This window comes from Anastrepha obliqua, chromosome 1 (genome assembly GCF_027943255.1).
Source record: "Anastrepha obliqua isolate idAnaObli1 chromosome 1, idAnaObli1_1.0, whole genome shotgun sequence".
Classification (NCBI taxonomy): Eukaryota; Metazoa; Arthropoda; class Insecta; order Diptera; family Tephritidae; genus Anastrepha; species Anastrepha obliqua.
In genome coordinates this window covers 11,362,592-11,379,958 of record NC_072892.1, presented here as the reverse complement: position 1 = coordinate 11,379,958, position 17,367 = coordinate 11,362,592, and the positions used below count along the sequence as shown (strand labels likewise).

The 17,367-nt window shown below is 39.5% G+C and overlaps 1 protein-coding gene across 1 annotated transcript; it reads right to left on the bottom strand.

Annotated features, from left to right (window-relative positions):
• Window positions 1-12,610: 12,610 nt before the first annotated feature.
• On the bottom strand, window positions 12,611-16,941 carry LOC129236066 (uncharacterized). The gene is made up of 7 exons (XM_054870254.1): window positions 16,902-16,941; window positions 16,655-16,827; window positions 15,843-16,580; window positions 15,461-15,694; window positions 14,927-15,371; window positions 13,504-14,856; window positions 12,611-13,434 (listed from the first exon to the last, which is right to left on the bottom strand). The coding sequence occupies exons 1-7, from the start codon at window positions 16,939-16,941 to the stop codon at window positions 12,629-12,631; spliced, it is 3,789 nt and encodes a 1,262-aa protein (XP_054726229.1). The 3' UTR covers window positions 12,611-12,628.
• Between the last annotated feature and the right edge of the window lie 426 nt (window positions 16,942-17,367).

The window sequence follows — 17,367 nt, the reverse complement described above, 5'->3', positions numbered from 1 at the left end:
GTTAGCTTTTTAATTAATTTTGTACTAATGAAAAGAAAACCAGTTCTCTTCAACGACAATGGGTTACTCCTTTCAAATTTTATGAGCGGCTGAAACTTGTATTCCGATCTATATTGGCTAGTTTTGTTATCAGTGTAATAGGCATTTAAATACATTTTGTGTTATAGGTAGACATATATTTATGTACATATGTATGTATGTTAAATATTGCTATTTAAAAATAGAGTTGTTTTTAAGTTTTGAAGTAATCATTTTACGGTAATTGAAGTTGTGCATTCGCATAAACAAATGTACTAGAAACGTCAATGCCGATTTGTGTATATCTCGGGGTTTCGGTGCCTTTTAAATATCTAAATTCCGTGGTTAGTGGATTTGAATATTTGTGTTGATAAAAGGTTGTATTCCCTCATATATAAACACCCTTTGGAAAGTGTTTTCTTCTTCTTCAATGTCGTTACATGTAAATTTTCCAATCTACTGGCATGCCTGCCAATCAGACAGAACCCCAAGAAGATTTCTCATGCCCTTCCTGTTTAGTTTCAACATTCCGTTTTGTGTGGCAAATGCTCCATTCTTGCCACGTCATCCTACTTGTTGCACAGGTCAGGAACTGAGTCCATAGCCCGTTAGCAGCTCTGATAGTGTGTTTGCCTATAAGCATCGTACAAGTTGGCCTGAATTGGTCTGGTTGGATCGGTAATGTGGTACCCAATCTTGCTAGTTCATCTGCTTTGCAGTTGCCTTCTATGTCTCTATGACCCGCCACCAAGAGCAGGTTTACTGTAAAGTACAGCGATAGTTCTGTCAAAACGTCGATCCATTCTTTTACTGTCTGCGAGTTAATATTGGGTGATTGTAGTGCTTTCAGGGCTGATTGGCTATCTGATATATATTTATTTCTCTTTTGGTGAGAACACTTTTATTTAGGACTAACAGGCGTTCCCTTATAGCCAGAATTTCATAGCTTGAAATACACTACAGTTATCCGGTAGCCGGAATGAAATGGTGGCACTGATTTCCTCAGAGTGAAGGCTTCCGCCTACTTGTTCACTTAGCTTGGCAGCATCAGTATAGATACTGATTCTACTTCTATTGTTCATTACCCCGTTGTCATACTCTTCTCTCGTTGGGAAAGTTGTGCTAAAGAATGAATTCACATGCAGCTATACTGAGTAACAAAAGTCTATCGTTTGATTTAAGAAGGGATATTCATCTAGTATTCTTCCTGTTAGTGGTTAGGTAAGAAGATTCTCTTAACCTAAGTGCCGATTTCTTGGGGTTAAGCCCCATTTTGCTCCCACAACTCTTTTGCATGCATAGAGTGCTGTGGCTGTTTTTTCACTCTATCATCAATCGTTTGTTTCCACGAAAATTTCCTATCTAATAAAGGGGTTTCCAATAAAAGTTATTATTGGTGGATGGATTGCGCTATAAAGAGATGATTAACGATTTTTTATGGCCGGAATTGGATGCTACTGATTTGGACAACGTTTATTTTCAACAATGGCGCTAAGTGCCCCACAAGCAACAAAACCATTGATCTTTTACGGGAAAAGTTTCCGCATCGTGTTTTCTCTCGAAGAGGTGATCACAATTGGCCACCGAGATCTTGTGATTTAACACCTTGTGACTTTTTTCTTTGGGACCACGTGAAATAGAAGGTCTACGCCAACAGCCCAGGGCCGATTCCAGACCTCAAAGATGGAATTCGTGAGGCTATCGATGACATAGGGCAGCCACTTTTTCTTTGAATATCAAAATGCAACCTCTTATTGGAAAACCCTTTATTAGTGTTAGATAGCTTAGTAGAAATCTTATTGTTCTTTGATAAAAAGTTCGCGTTAGCTCAATAGTGGCTTTTCTGTCAATTTTATGAAAAATAACTGTCCGCGTCAGGCCAACATAGTGTCTGCTTAAGGGCGAGTAATTATTAAAACTGGTATAGGAAAAAATGTCCGTTCAAGGGTATGTCCGTCTAAAAGAGAGGTTAGGAGAGGAGAGGTTTCTCTGTATATAACTAGCATTTAATTGAATACAACTAACTATTTAAAGATGAAAATGAAAATTTAACAGATTTAAGTAAATATGACTTAAAAAATGTATTTAAATACATAAATATGCATATATGAGCGCCATCATAGGTTAGATTAGGCTTGGCAGCCGCATAGTACATAGAGACAGCGATGCCACTTAGACCATGAAATGGGTCCATTGTGAGCCACAGGATCTGGGCTACATTTCTCCTTTCATATTGAAGCATCCTGAGCTGTAGACAAAGCGTAAAAGGTTGTTGATACCTAAAGTGTACATATTATCTATATTCATTAAGAAGTAGGATCTTAGATATCGCTAGTACAAAAAAGGTGTTGAATGGTTTCCAGCTGCTCATTCCTGCAGCTACGACAGAAATCATAGATGTAAACGCCTAATCTCCTTGCATGATTTCCTATAAGACAATGGCCCTCACCCTACTATGGTCCTAATTAAAAGTCTACTAAAGTTTATAATATTCTTGGACAGACGCCTTGGCCATGTTTGCCTAGCAATTTCACAGGTATTGGCACTAATCCATCTTTGATTTACCGAACTGATTAGTGCGTCCTTAATAAGAAGCTTACAAGTTGCGAGAGGTCCTACTTACAGTTCAGTCATACTTTAAAAACTCCCTGTTTGCATAAAATAAACAGGTTGCGCATCTATTTGTGTTTAGTTTATCAGTTATTTAATGCGTTGTGTCAAAATGTTTCCGGTTCACAAAAAACAAAAAAACAAAAGCACAAGAAATCACGCATTGGGCTTACACTTAATTTGTTTTCAATTGAAGAAAGTGTTTTTCGGTACGAGTCCCTAAATTCGGGATCAGCAAATTAGCGATAGTAGAGGCGCCCTAATTAGAGTTTTCTTTGAAGTTTTATTTTAATGCATTGCTCTTTAATCACTGAAAAAATAATTTCCATTATTTGTTTTTATGCCAAAAGAGGAGAAGAAAAGTTCGAAAATAACAACAGTTTCCAGACATCAAGCAATACTTCACTTTGACACCTGATAAGACACTATTGGGATAACAAGGTTGTTGTTTTTTACATATTTTTCGTATATTTTGTTAATATTTCACTCAAACTCTGCAATAACCAGTAAATTAACTCTGCTAGGCGATGCTATAACCGAGATATTCGACGTAGTTTTATATACAGGGTGGCTGATGAATTTTGCTACATTAAGAAACTCAAATAACTTTTTTTTAGTGTATGGAATTCATTTATTTTTTTTCAAGTTGAAGGTCATTAAATTTTATTAAATGTAGCTTAACTAGTTTTAAAAATAATTGAATTTAAATGCCCCCCATGCTCGTTGACACAAGTGCGGCATCTTAGTAAAAAGTTGTTCATTGCTGCTTTGAGAGTTGCGACAGGAATAGCCGCAATTGTTGCCCGAATGGATTGTTTTAGTTCATCCAAATTTGTTGGCTTTGTTTTATAAACTTCTTGTTTACATAAACCCCACAAGAAAAAGTCAGGTGCAGTAAGGTCAGGCGACCTGGGGGGCCAACGAAATTCGGAGTTTCTTAAAATCAGTTTATTGGGAAATTTTCGTCGCAACTCTGTCATAACAGTCTGGGCTATGTGAGACGTTGCCCCATCTTGTTGAAACCACACAGAGTTGAAAGGAATTCTCTTTCGGCGTAGTTCGGGATAGAAAAATTCTTTCAGCATTTTCAAATAACGGTCTCCAGTAACCGTAACGGTGTGACCATTTTCTTCAAAAAAATAAGGCCCGACAATACAGCGTGAAGAAACCGCACACCACACTGTCACGCGAAGAGGATGCAATTCCGTCTCGTGGAGTATCTGTGGGTTAGAAGTACTCCATATTCGACAATTTTGTTTGTTCACATTGCCGTTTAAATCGAAATGGGCCTCATCAGACATGAAAAGGCAGTTTAACATGTTTTGGTCTTCTTCCACCATTTGCAGGATCTTCTGGCAAAATTCCAAGCGAATCGGCAAGTCTGCTGCATTCAGTTTGTTAACCATTTGAATTTTGTAGGGAAATAAGTCTAAATCTTTGTGCATTATGGTTTGCAAAGACTGTCGGCTGACACCAAGTTGAGCAGATAAGCTTCTTGTTGAAACCCTTGGATTGCTTTGTATAGCTGCAGCTACAGCAGCGATCGTTTCCTTCGTCCGAACTGGTAGGTTTCGATGATAAGGCCTTCTTGCGACTGTTCCTTGCTCAGCAAAATTATTCACCAGTCTCATTATGGTCCATCTGCTCGGGGGATCGCCGCCAAACATCCGCCTGTACTCTCTCTGTACCAAAACTACGGACTCCAGTGCGTGATAGCGGCGGACTATCCAAATTCTTGTTTGCGTGTCCCAGTTATCCATTTTAATAAATTTTAAAGATCAATCTGCAAATTAAAAGAAAAATGGAACAGATAACTTAAAAAGAAAAAAAGTTATTCAATTTTTTTTGGTAGCGGCTTTCATCAGCCACCCTGTATTTAAACAATTTTTTATTTCCACCATGACCTTATAAATTGAATTATTAAATAAAATGAACAAAGTGACTATTACCGGCAGAAATTAAGGAAAGATATACCTCTTACTCCTATATTGAATTTCAGAGAACAAGTTTTACGATCGCTTGAATAACGTGACGCATATCTATATTTGAGCGATTTTATTTGAAAGTGGTGTAAATGGTTTTTGTTTTATATGGAGGCACTTTATTTATTTGTTTATATAAATAGTACAATACATAGTGAGATTAAGGTCTTTTAATAGTACTTCAACAATATTATAAACAACTGGAATATTTTTAACATACAAGTTTCTTAATCAAAATTTTACCAACTATAATAATAAGAAGAAAAGAAGCAGTAGGAAAACAAAAGAAGGATTTAGAAAAGAAAAAACAAAAGTAGTAATTAGAAAATAAAGAGAGAAATTGATTGCCCTAATTCAATGCAATCAAACACTTTTAAAGCAATTGTAGACTTGTGCCCTGAAGTTAAATCTGTTAAGTCCAGCCTTCGCAGTGTCGGGTAATGAGTTCACACTTTAACAGCGTTAAATAAGAATAATCTAGATGATGCTAGGTAATTAAATTTTGGAACGATGAATTTGTTGTGTCTGCGAGACCTTACTGGTATCAACTTCTCTGTCAGATAGGGAGGAGACCTGAATAATGTAAGTTTGCACAAAAATATGCAATTTCTAGCAGACAAATAACTATTAAGGCAACAGCCCAGTAACCTTGATCGGAAGGCAGAGATATGGTCATATCTGCCAATCCCATATATAAGCAAGATTATGGCAAGATGTGGAGTCGAGTTTGCTATATACCAGCTCAGAGTTGGTAATTAGAGGCATAATTAGCTGGAGAACTAATTTGCGCCTCGTTATCCTGTGGCGTGAATGTTGCAGAGACTCTCAGCTTTCGCAGCTTAGCATAAATATTCCCCACAACCCTATTTATATGGTCAGCACAGGTAAGTTTTGTATTAAGAATAAACCCCAAATTTTTTACCTTGTCCATAAAGGTAAAGGAACTAGTACCTATCCACAATTTAGGGATATTGTCAACATGCACAACATTATTACATATAGGTAAGACATATGACTTTAACGCGTTCAGAGATAGAGTTTTCATTAGCCCATACAGAAATAGCAGACAAATCACTGTATATTTTGAAACATAAATCTTCAACGAGACCAATACGACTGGACAAGTACAATTGTATATCATCAGCATACGCATGGACATTCACATACTGACAAACGGTAAAAACATCATTGACAAAAAGACTGAATAAAAGTGGACCAAGGATAGACCCTTGCGGAACACCAGTGTGTACGTATCTAGACTGAGATGTTAATTTACTGGTCTTGACCTTCTGCTTTCTGTCACCAAGGTAGCTGGCCATGAGCTTCACCGCACTGTCTTTGAAGCCGAAATACAGGGTCAACGATACGAAGTGTTACCTATTCAAAACATCATAACTTTTTTGTGTGAAATTAGTTTTTATTGATTTCAAAGACAAAATTGTTCGAAAATGATTACAATTTTAACATATAATATATTCACTTTAGCTCGATATGACCACCTATTGTCTTGACTATAGCCTTCAAACGGTCAAAACATGAGTTGCATGCTGCACGAATGTGATCTTGAGGTATTTTAGCCCATTCTCGTATAATCGCTTTTTTCCACGGCTCTAAAGTAGCTTCTAAACCATATTTCCGATAATAAGTCGCATTCGCTTTGACACCAGGCTCGATAAAAACGATTGGAGAGCGTCCATCAGCGGTAACTGTGGCCCAAACCATTACTTGCGATGGGAAATTGTTCGAGTGGCCATACATAGGCTCAAATTCTCGTATGAGCGTTCGGTTATGTAAACACGATCGTTTTGAGTGTTGTTGAACTTCTCAATTGAAAAATTTGTTTCATCAGAAAACACAATGTTAGGAAATTCGCCACGTTCGTGCAAGCGCAACAACTCCTTTGCTCTTCCGCACCGAACTTTCACCCCAGCAAAAGATCGAGTCCATATTGCGCTCATTTTTCAATATGTGTCGAATGCTGGCTTGCGATATTTTCAGTTCTTTGGCAACTTTTCTTCCACTTCGACGTGGATTTCGTTCAAGTCGAGCCTTCACTTTCCGAACCATTTCTGGGGTTGTTGCGGTTTTTTTGGCCCACCTCCATAGCGTTTTGCAGTGCTACCAGTATCATTGTAACGTTTTATAGTGCGATACACAAACATTTTATTCACTTTGAGGTGACTGAGCTCACGAATAATGGCTGGTTGTGATTTTTCAGCCAAGTATAACGCAATCACACTATTACGTTTGAACTCCATCACAGAAAAAAAATTCAACAAAACTGAGACGCAAATGCTTTTGATGGCTTATAAAGAATATATTGAACTGTGATTAGAACTATTTTGACGTTGATGTCATGAGCTGTTTTACAGATACAATTAGTGTGAAGTTGGTAACACTTCATATCGTTCACCCTGTAGTGTTTAAGCTTCAAACATAACAATTTGTGATTCACTGAGTCAAATGCTTTAGAAAAGTCAAGTAAACAAAGTAGAGTCAAGTCTCTGTTGTCAAAACTAATTCTAATATCGTCCAGTATTTTAACCATTGCTGTCGAGCTACTGTGACTTAGTTTGAAACCAGATTGTAGTGGAGACGATTGTCCTGTACAAATGATTAAATTTGCGTAGCCATCAAGTTTTCGCAAACTTTGGAAAATGTGGGCAGTATGCTGATAGGTCTATAGTCACCAGCATAAATACAATAGCATTTGTCTTTTTTGCGACTGGGAAAACTATAGCCTTTTTCCATACTGCTGGGAAACATGAACTAGTCAAGAAATGATTTATTATATGGGTAAGGGGCCCTATTATATATTGGATGACTATACGGACGAATTTTAGCGCGATGCCATCATCGCCTACAGCATTAGACTTTATTTTGGACAAGGCTCTCAGGACATCTACCTCACTAACTCTCATAAATTGAAACTGTTCTTTTAGAGTAGCATAAGGTGAGGACTCTTTTAAAATAGGAGCACAATTTGTTTTCTTGCCAACACTAATAAAGTAGTCATTAAGTTCATCAAGGTCAATCTCACATTCGGGACTTTCCTTGCCATGAATTTTAAATTTTTTTAGGCTGCGCCACAGTTCTCTTGTTGGAAGTGACGGATCAAGTTTTGAGTAACTGTACCAACGTTTCGCTTGTCGTATTATTGCAGTGGTTTCATTTCGGATTTCCTTGTACCGGCGCCAAGAAGTATCCGTCAAGTTTTTTCTCCACTTAGCATAACACTTGATGCGCTTTCGAATGACAGCTCGAACTTTCGAGTTGTACCAAGGATATGAACTTTTAAAACATTTACAGAACGAAGCGGAATGTGCATGTTAAATAACGAGGATAGGTTACGGTTGAGGAAGTCAAGTTTATTATAAACAGAACTAAGAAACCAACATTCATTCCAATTTAGAGAACCCATGTCTGAATACAGAGAATTAACATTCAACGATTTAAAATCACGATACTCGTAGGTGGCACCTAAATTTAGACGATTCATCACAACATCTAAAGTACAAAATATTAAGTCATGGTCAGAGATAAAGTCAACTTTGTCGAATTTAAGAATATGTGACAAGTCACATGTTATAAAATAATCAAGAAGACTAGGTTGTGAGTTATTTGAATATCTCGTTGGTGTAATTCCGTTAACAACACAACAACACAACTGCTGTTGCCAACTGGTCGAATAGTTTACTACTACTAGGCTCGTTTTTTAAAAGGTTAACATTAAAATCACCACACAACAGGATACGTTCATAATTTAAGACAGATTCAGACAGGTCAACAAATAGAGTACCAGTATTGCTCACTTTTGTTAGGATTGTAAACACATGCAACTAAAATTTTATTCATGCCATCAGATACTTCAGTAAATAAGTATTCATTTTCACAGTTATTTGACTTTGCTATCAGTTTAAATTTCAACCTTTTTTAGCAGTACACTGCAACTCTCCCCCTTTTCTATTAATATTATATTACGATCGTTTCTCAATAAATTGTACCGAACTCAGTTTACCGAACAGACCTATAAATTTGATTAGAACTGAACAAAAACAGAAACAACAAAGCACAAGCTCGCAAGAGTATATATATATGTGTGTTTGCAAAAATGATTGACATAAACAAAGATTGAACAGCAATAAACAGAAAAAATGCAAAAGTTAGAATAACGGAGAAAATTAAGAAATAATACAAGATGTGAGAAGGTAAGAGAAAAGCAATAAAATAAAGGAAGAGAATAAAATAACAGAGAGTATGTAGAGCATTAACATAGATACATATTAGACATTCTCAGCATTAAATGTCTATCAAGGAGCATTAGTCACTAGTCATTTGTCAATATTAGTCACCTTAACTGGTTTGCATTTAGGGCGAATGCGTACATACACATAACCACGAATAGTGAAGGCGGCTGTGATTTTTTGTTCTCACCTGAGCTGCATAGCTAAGCGCATTAGTTTGCTTTTTGTGAGACATTCGTGTATGTGTAATTTGCCTTCTGATTTGAGTCTAGCATCGCAGAGTAATAGTGGCCTCTTTTTGGCTTTGCCATAATTAGCCACTGATTTGAATAATCTTGAGCGATCAACAGAAGATGATAATTTAATTACAGGGTAGGCCATTTAAAGCGGGCCCATCTGGCAACCCTATAACTTTTGACAGGAACGTCAGATCGACTAATGACATAGCGCGTTGGAAGCGCCAGTCCAAGACAATTTTTACCATGGAGCAGTACACTCCAAAAGAACGCGCTGAAATAATTCAGCTTTACATCCAAAATAACTTCTCAATTGTGAAAACTCAACGTGCGTTAAAAAAAAAAATAAAGTTAAAAGTGCGCCATCCAAAAGCACTTTACAGCGTTTATACGCAAAATTTATTAACCACGGTAGTCTCAGCAATACCAGCCACGCATCCAGACAACGTACACGACGTTCTGCTGAAAATATCGAGGCTGTACGAGCCAGTGTTGAGGAGGCTCCGCGAACATCGAGTTATCGTCGTTCTCAGGAGTTAGGCATCGCCAGGACAACACTCAGGCGCATAATTCGCATCGATTTGAAAATGTTTCCGTACAAAATTCAAATGGCACAAAAATTAAACCCGGCTGATTACCCGAAACGGCTTGATTATGCCAAATGGGCCGTCGAAACCGTTCGAAATGAACCCAACTTTTGGAAAAAAATCATCATGTTAGACGAGGCTCATTTTCAGTTGAATGGAGGCGTAAACAAGCAAAATTGTCGCTTCTACGCTGCCGAAAATCCTCAATTAGTTGAAGAACAGCCTCTCTTCGATCAAAAAGTGACTGTGTGGTGCGGTGTTTGTGCGGGAATGGTCATCGGACCGTTCTTTTTCGAAAATGAAAATGGAGCCTCTGTCACCATCAATGGAGAGCGTTATCGTGCCATGATACGCGATTTTGTTATGCCAATCATCGAAGAAAATGACATGGAAGGCTACTGGTTCCAACAGGACGGGGCTACATGCCACACTTCACGCGCTACAATCGATTTTTTGAAGCCATTGTTCCCTGGAAGGTTGATTTCGAAAAATGGTGATTTTCCGTGGCCACCGAGATCACCAGATTTGACGCCACCGGACTTTTATTTGTGGGGTTATCTGAAATCCAAGGTATACATCAACAAGCCAAGGACTCTAACTCAACTTAAAAACAATATCCGACGCGAAATCGCCGCCATACCGGCCGAAATATTGGCCAAAACGATGGAAAACGCCGAAAAAAGGACACATTTGGCCATCAAGGCCAGAGGCAAACATTTGAAGGATATCATTTTCAAAAACTAGCTGGAACAAATCTCCTTGAATCAAAATAAATGATTTTTCATATCAACACAAAAAAAAATGTTTTTTTCAATGTTTTTTTTCAGAAACAAATGGGCCCGCTTTAAATGGCCTACCCTGTATAACAGTAGACTTGTGGCGCTGGCATGTTAAGCGTATGACAAAGGCTACCAAAAATATTGTCAATATTCTCACCTTCCATGTGCGGCAAGCCGTTGATGATGAGATCGGTGGAGACAGCTTGGTTTTGGCACTCATTCAGCTGAGTCTTCAGTAGCGCAATTTCATCCTGTAGTTGACCATTCAGTTGGATTTGTGCTTCAGCTTTCCCCACGCGTTCTTCCATTATTTTTATGGCTTTCCCCAGATTCGCCATCTCAGCCGCAATTTCGCCAAACCGCTGCATCACTCGCTCTTCGGAAGTTTTCACTCTTTCGGAAATCTCTTCGATAATACTCCTTCTCTGCAACTCGAGTTGTTCCTCTATCCGCTCAAGCCAGAAAGGAGGTAGCGAGCTCCCTTCTTTCTCCCCTTTAGAGAGAATGCTCGCGCTGCTTTGCGGAGTGGATACCGTTTGGCGTGTGACTTTTCCTCTTGAAGTCATTTCTTGCTTGTTATAATTTGCAAAATTTTCTACTTTACTTTGCTTTACTTTGTATTAACGCACACAAAATTATTTCGCGACCATAGAATTGGAATATTCAATAAGTGTTCAAAGGGACACGTATCAGAGACCTGCATGGCTCACTGTTTTCTTGAGTTGTTCATACGCTAAATTTCTTGCTCACATTCAGTCAATTGAACCAAAATATTTGGTCAAGTGCAGTCAGCTCATGCAGGCGAACGCGTAGTTCAGCTCAGTCAACACGTATGATCTAATGTCTTCGGCTCAAATCTAATCATTGAACCAAAAGCAGCATTGAATGAAATTAGCATCGGCCTTTGCGTTCAAACGATCAAACTTGTTCAAAGAAGTAATTGTCTTTATTGTAAATAGCACATGTTCGAGCAAACGAGCGTTGGCGTACAATATACGCTGTAAATTGTGTTTTGTATTTGAAAGGATTAGTTGGTTTCAGCCGTTGTAAAATAATATCAAACGATTATTATAAGTTTTAAGAAAAAAAAAAATATATGAAAATATAGTGTTTTTGCTTTAAAATTTTGCTTTTACTTTGCTATTGTTACATGCAAAAACTGAAACATGCAAACCGGCTCATTTGGCTCTATTGCCCTTTTATTCTTGCTCAAAAAATGAATGTACAGCCGAACAGCAAATACCCGAAGCGGCTGCTATGAAGACGGTTGGTGATAACATCGGAGAGCTAAAACGCAGCACATGATTTGATTAAGCTGAAATAAACAATGACAATAACTTATTTGAACAAGTTCGATCGTTTAAACGCAAAGGCCTGTTTTTTTGTTCAAGCGAACAAAACCGGTGCAGTTCTCTGACACGTATTCGCTAAAAACAATGCAAATAATCTGGGCACAAACGCAAGTAAATCAGAAATAACTGCAGCGCACAAAAAGAACACGTCTACTTAAGGTTTTGCGTGAATAATTTAAAAAATTCGGTCCCGATAGATACGTTCCTTAGAAAAGCGTGCAAAAAACCTTAAATTGTGTAAAAAAATACTTGCGACACATTGTAAATTCGGGGATATGTAGTAATAATGAAATCCGTATTACATAAAACAAAAACAATTACTTTTTATTACAAGAAAAATTAAAATCAGTGCACAGTGAGAATTCAATCCATAAGTGCAAAATATAAAAACTCAAAATGAAATTAGGAATAAAATTGATTTTGCAACTATTCCTCGCTAATTGATAACATGCGCACACGCTTATTACGGACTGTTCCAGAAATGCTATCATCAGTAGATATGTGAGATATGTCTAGCACAATTGTCGGGTTTGATTCAAATGAAGAATTTCATTCGTTATTAATGCCCCCTGCTGGTTGTTTTGATGTTATAAAGTTTGTAATTAGCGGCTGTTTGTTTTGGTTTCTCAAGTTGCTTATATAATTTTTGATATCCAGCTACACAAAACTTAACATTATGTTGAAATTTTAATGAACGCTCCATATTTACATTTAATATTGTAATAAAATAGAGTCACCCGAAAAAACGATAAATATTGAAAAAAGTGTCTATGCATTCAGTCACGTTCGCCAGTGTAAGAGAGCTGCCTATATCCACTTATTATTCCAAAGAAAATGAAGACGTATCGGTGCCAGCATTCAAAGCGATTACCTCAGGCGTTGTAGGCGCACCCAAACGTACCCACTCACGTTTCAAACCAGCGTCCTGCCGCGCTGATTGTAGAGCCTGTTGCATCGCGAATATAGAACTGACCGCCAGACAGGCCGGTGGCTCACCGGTAGCCTTAGAGCGCATGAATCCAGCAGGGTTGGGGTTCTTTTGCAGCAGTTCTACGCGAAAATCAATGGGTATGTCCTTGGCACCTGGGGGTTTATAATTCCAGGTACGATTAGTTAGCAACTCTCCGGTTTGACGATCATATACCAAATGCTCGGTTAGCCAGTAGCCAAGCAGCATAACAAATGAGCCCTCAACTTGTCCAATATCAACGTAAGGACTCAGACTTTCACCAGCATCCTCTAGTATATCTACGCGTTCAATTAAATGGTTGCCCGTTAAAATGTCTAACTTTATTTCGGTTAGCGCCAAACCAAAAACAGAGTAGTCCTGCATGTCACCCTGCTTATAATGCTCACTTTCAACCATATTTATTTTTCTAGTCCAGGCTTCTTCCACAATTTTCGGCCAGCTGGCGTTTTTACCGAGCGCTGCCTTGACCGGCGCCAGGCGTTCATTGAGCGTGTAGCAGGCCTTCCGTACAGCGAAACAAAGGCTTTCGCTGCCTAATGAACCGCCGGTGACATCCGAATTAGCGCCATTGATTGTGTCGCTGTACTCGATTTTCACAAACGATACCGGTATGCCAAGTGTGTAGGCGGCAACTTGCGCAATTTTCGTGTTCATACCTAAAAGTAAAGAAAGAGAGAGCAGAGTTTGTGTTTAGGTACTTACGTAAATGGCTTACATAGACCCACCTTGACCCATCTCTATGCCGCCATGAACAATGATTACAGTACCGTCTACGTGATATATGGCTACAGTGGCAGCAAATTGTCCCAACAGATGCATTGGAAACTCCATTATTGCCAACCCAATTCCACGCTTCACCCAACGATTCTTCTCATTGAATGCTTCAATTTGCTTTCGTCGTTCGGTATACTCAGTCGACTTTAAAAATCGTGGTAGCAGTTCAACCATTTTATTTCCTGGTTTTATATTGATCAGACGCGCATCAGCTGGATCTATCTTTGCCTCAAATGCCATGTGCTCTAATATGTTCTCTATCATGGCAATAGCCTCGAGCGAACCAGGTGCACGACACCACGCCGAACTGGGTGCATCCGTAATGACTGGCTGCCCCGATATGTGCGAGTTCAAGTTGTTGAGTTCATAGCAATTTCTCGCTGCCTCGGCTGTGTAATCCTCGACCGGATTCTCATTCAATGTGCAACCGGCATCTTCGTAATATATATTCGTAAGCCCTACAATTTTCCCATTGCTTTTGATGTGAAACTCATAATCGGAGTGACAAGCCCAACGCTTGCCAACTGAATTCATCATCGACTCGATAGTCTGCACAAAGCGTGCAGGTTGACCGAGTTTGTAAGCGACTAATGACGCGGCACAAGCGACTTGGTTGCCCCTTGTGATTTTAGCACCATATCCGCCGCCGACCCGACGCACTTTTAATTGTACATCATTGACCTTCATTTCCAACATTTTGGCGATGACAGACTGTGTGTGATCCATCCATTGAGTGGAGGTCCACACTTCTAGACCGTCCTCTAACGGTACAGCTATGGTTGTATGAGGCTCCATCGTAAAGTGATACTGAGCTCCAATTTCGAAAACCCCTCTTGCTGAGATATCTGGCTGATCTGAGAGTTGAATTTCATTTTGCGAAGATGCAGTCCGCTTAACCCGCGCCATTGTTTGTGCTTCGAAGACATCGGCCATAGTGGGAAGAATTTTAACATTAGTTGGACGATTACTGTAGATAACTTTCACTTTCGTAGCGGCACGGTTTGCAATGTCACTACTAATTGCTACAACTACACCCAATGGCTGATTATAATATTTTACGGTACCACTGCAGAATATCTCCTCCACTTCATATTGAAATGCTGTGTCGCAAAAGGTGTTGGTGCCTGGGATGTCCTTGGCTGTATAGAATGCAACCACACCCGTCATTTCCAAAGCCTCGGTAGCGTCGATCTGTTCGATATTTGCGCCTACTTTAGTGGCATTGGCAAATGCGCAGTGGACAGCATTGGAAGTGGTAATAACGTCGTTCATATAGGTCGCCTCGCCAGCGCACTGAAGTAATCCTAAAATTAGAGGGTGAAGGGCATGACTTTTTAATATACAAGAATATTGAAAAATATAAATTTAACACACCGTCCAGTTTCTGTATAGGCTGTGTGATGGGATAATTTTTCTCAATCGTTTCAAATGTTTGTAAGCCAGATGAAAGTGAGCGCTTCAGAATGTCAGCTCCACTTTTATATTCATCCCTAACCTTTTCCGCTGGCGCAAGCCTAAGCAAAGTCTTATAGAATAGTCCACAAGCCAGCGCCTTGCGGTACTCGGGGCTGGGATCTGGTAACACATCATTGGGTAAAACTTCCGCATTTAGTACTTTAAATATTTTCGCTACTATTTCCTTATCGAATAAATTGTTTCCTGCTAGGAGCTTCTCGGTACCAGTGGCATGCACAAAATCGGGATTGATGCCGCCGAAGCAAATGCGTGCCGAGTTAACTAAACCCCATGTCGCTACATCCATTTCGAATAGAAAGGCGGCATTAACAAAGGCATGCGCGTTTTGTGCTCTTGGTGTGATCTGTGGTATGCATGCGGTTGAGAATACCATAATTTGGGTTGAGAATCCCACAATTTTTATCAAATGAGTTGAGACATAAAGACACTTACCTTGTATGAGTGATAAACAAATCTCTCTTTTGGGTACGCTGCCAATTCAAATGCTATAATGACCGCTTTACCGGAGGGTGATTTAAGATACTCCAGCAGTGGCATACTTTTCGATTGCGCTGGAGACTCCTGAATAACAACTTGGGCATTGAGTGTCTCGAATGAAAGAAAAATATCAGATGAAAATTCCGGATGTGCCTTTTTTATGCTGATGTTACCCGCAAGTGTGCCCATCTTTTATTTGTGATTTGAAATAAGAAAGGTTTCATATATACTGAGCTGTAGAATCAACGGTTCAATTCAATGAAAATAATACATCTCTCCCTCTTCATCTCTCTCCCGCTCGCTCTCTCCCTCTCTCTCTGCCTCAAGAAATACTCACATTTCGCACCGGCACATTGGCGACTAAATCGAAATGTTGCCATAACTGTTGGCAATACTCGAAGCCAGACCGTTGCTCAACTTTTTTGAAAATTTCCATAGCTTCCGTCAGACTTAAGTTAGCACCCAGCGTAAGCTTTTCGCCGTCAATAGTATATCGCTTCAACTCGGGCACTGCATGCAGGTCGATAAAATGCTTGATGTTCGGCGATCGTCTGTAGACACCATGCGCTGTATTTCCCGCCACGAGTATATACTGTTCGTTGCCCACTTTGTCGAGTGCAGCGAAAACTTCGCTGAGCGAGCGTGGCCAATACCATTGCCTGTCATCTGCATAAGACAAAGCAGTAAGTTGTTGATGACAGCTGCCCACGCATTGCCTACCCGCCATTGGACAACCCACAAATTCGAAATCTTCAATGTCGCCACAATCCTCAGGCAACCCAATATTGCTATCCACGGCAAATGATTTCATGGCATCCAGTATGGGTCGATAACCGGTGCAGCGACAAATATTGCCACCAAATGAGTTCTCCACTTCTTCCATGGTAACCTGACCGCCTTTAGACTCCAGCAGTCCATACATATTCATCACCATGGCAGGTGAACAAAAGCCACATTGGGTGCCATTCAGCTTGGCCAAACGCTTTTGAATTGGGTGATAACCAATTCGTTTGCCGCCAATGCCTTCGGATGTGGTGATCTGCCAATCCGCACAAGTATTCAACAGCGTCAGACACTTAAATGGTCAACAAGTAATGCATTTTCAAAATAAAGGAAATCATAGGCATTTCTTGTACATAAACGACTCACCGAATTAAGCGCCCAAGTGCGAGTCTCGCCGCTTGTTGGATGCTTGCCTCTTGCGACGCAAATGCAAGCGCCACAACCACCCTCCAGACACATGAATTTTGTTGCTGTTAGTTGAGCGTGCTCGCGAATGAAGGTGTTCAGCGTGATGTCGGCCGGCAAGCTGGACAGGTCCACTGCGATAGCCCAAGTAAAATCGAAACTATGTTATGAACTGTAATATAGTGTAACCGCTGCAGCGTTGGCTTACCGTTATAAGGCGTACCATTGATGACAAAACAAGTAGTCATTTGTTCGGCGCTTTTGGATTCCAAGTCAGCGAATTTTCAAAATATTTGCTTGTAAGACGAAGTAGGCGATAAAAGCTGAACTAGTAAAAGTTAGATATGACTTTGGGTTTTATTTAGTTATTTGGTTTTCGTTTATCTCGATATTTCAAGTTGCGGCACAAGTGAGTATAAACCGCGAGGTTCGATGTTCGCGGAGTGACTAGCAAGTGTCATTGTGCTCGTGCTGCTATCAACCGCAACCTACTCGATCGCCACTTGCTTTTTAATAAAAGTAAACGGAGGCTCGACTGGCAGGAACGACTAATGATGACTGCAAACAAATTATGTAATGCCATAAATGAGATAAAGCGTTACCTTTTTATTTATTTTAAAACCAGTTCTCTTCAAGTATAATGGGTTACCCGTTTCAAATGCTATGAACGGCTG

What these genes read in the sequence shown, in the direction of transcription:
- LOC129236066 (XM_054870254.1), bottom strand. Translation starts at nt 16,941, where the DNA reads ATGACTACTTGTTTTGTCATCAATGGTACGCCTTATAACG. An exon ending in CAATGGTACGCCTTATAACG is followed by an intron (nt 16,828 to 16,901) that starts GTAAGCCAACGC and finishes GGGCTATCGCAG; the next exon opens with TGGACCTGTCCAGCTTGCCG. An exon ending in CCAATGTGCCGGTGCGAAAT is followed by an intron (nt 15,695 to 15,842) that starts GTGAGTATTTCT and finishes CACAAATAAAAG; the next exon opens with ATGGGCACACTTGCGGGTAA.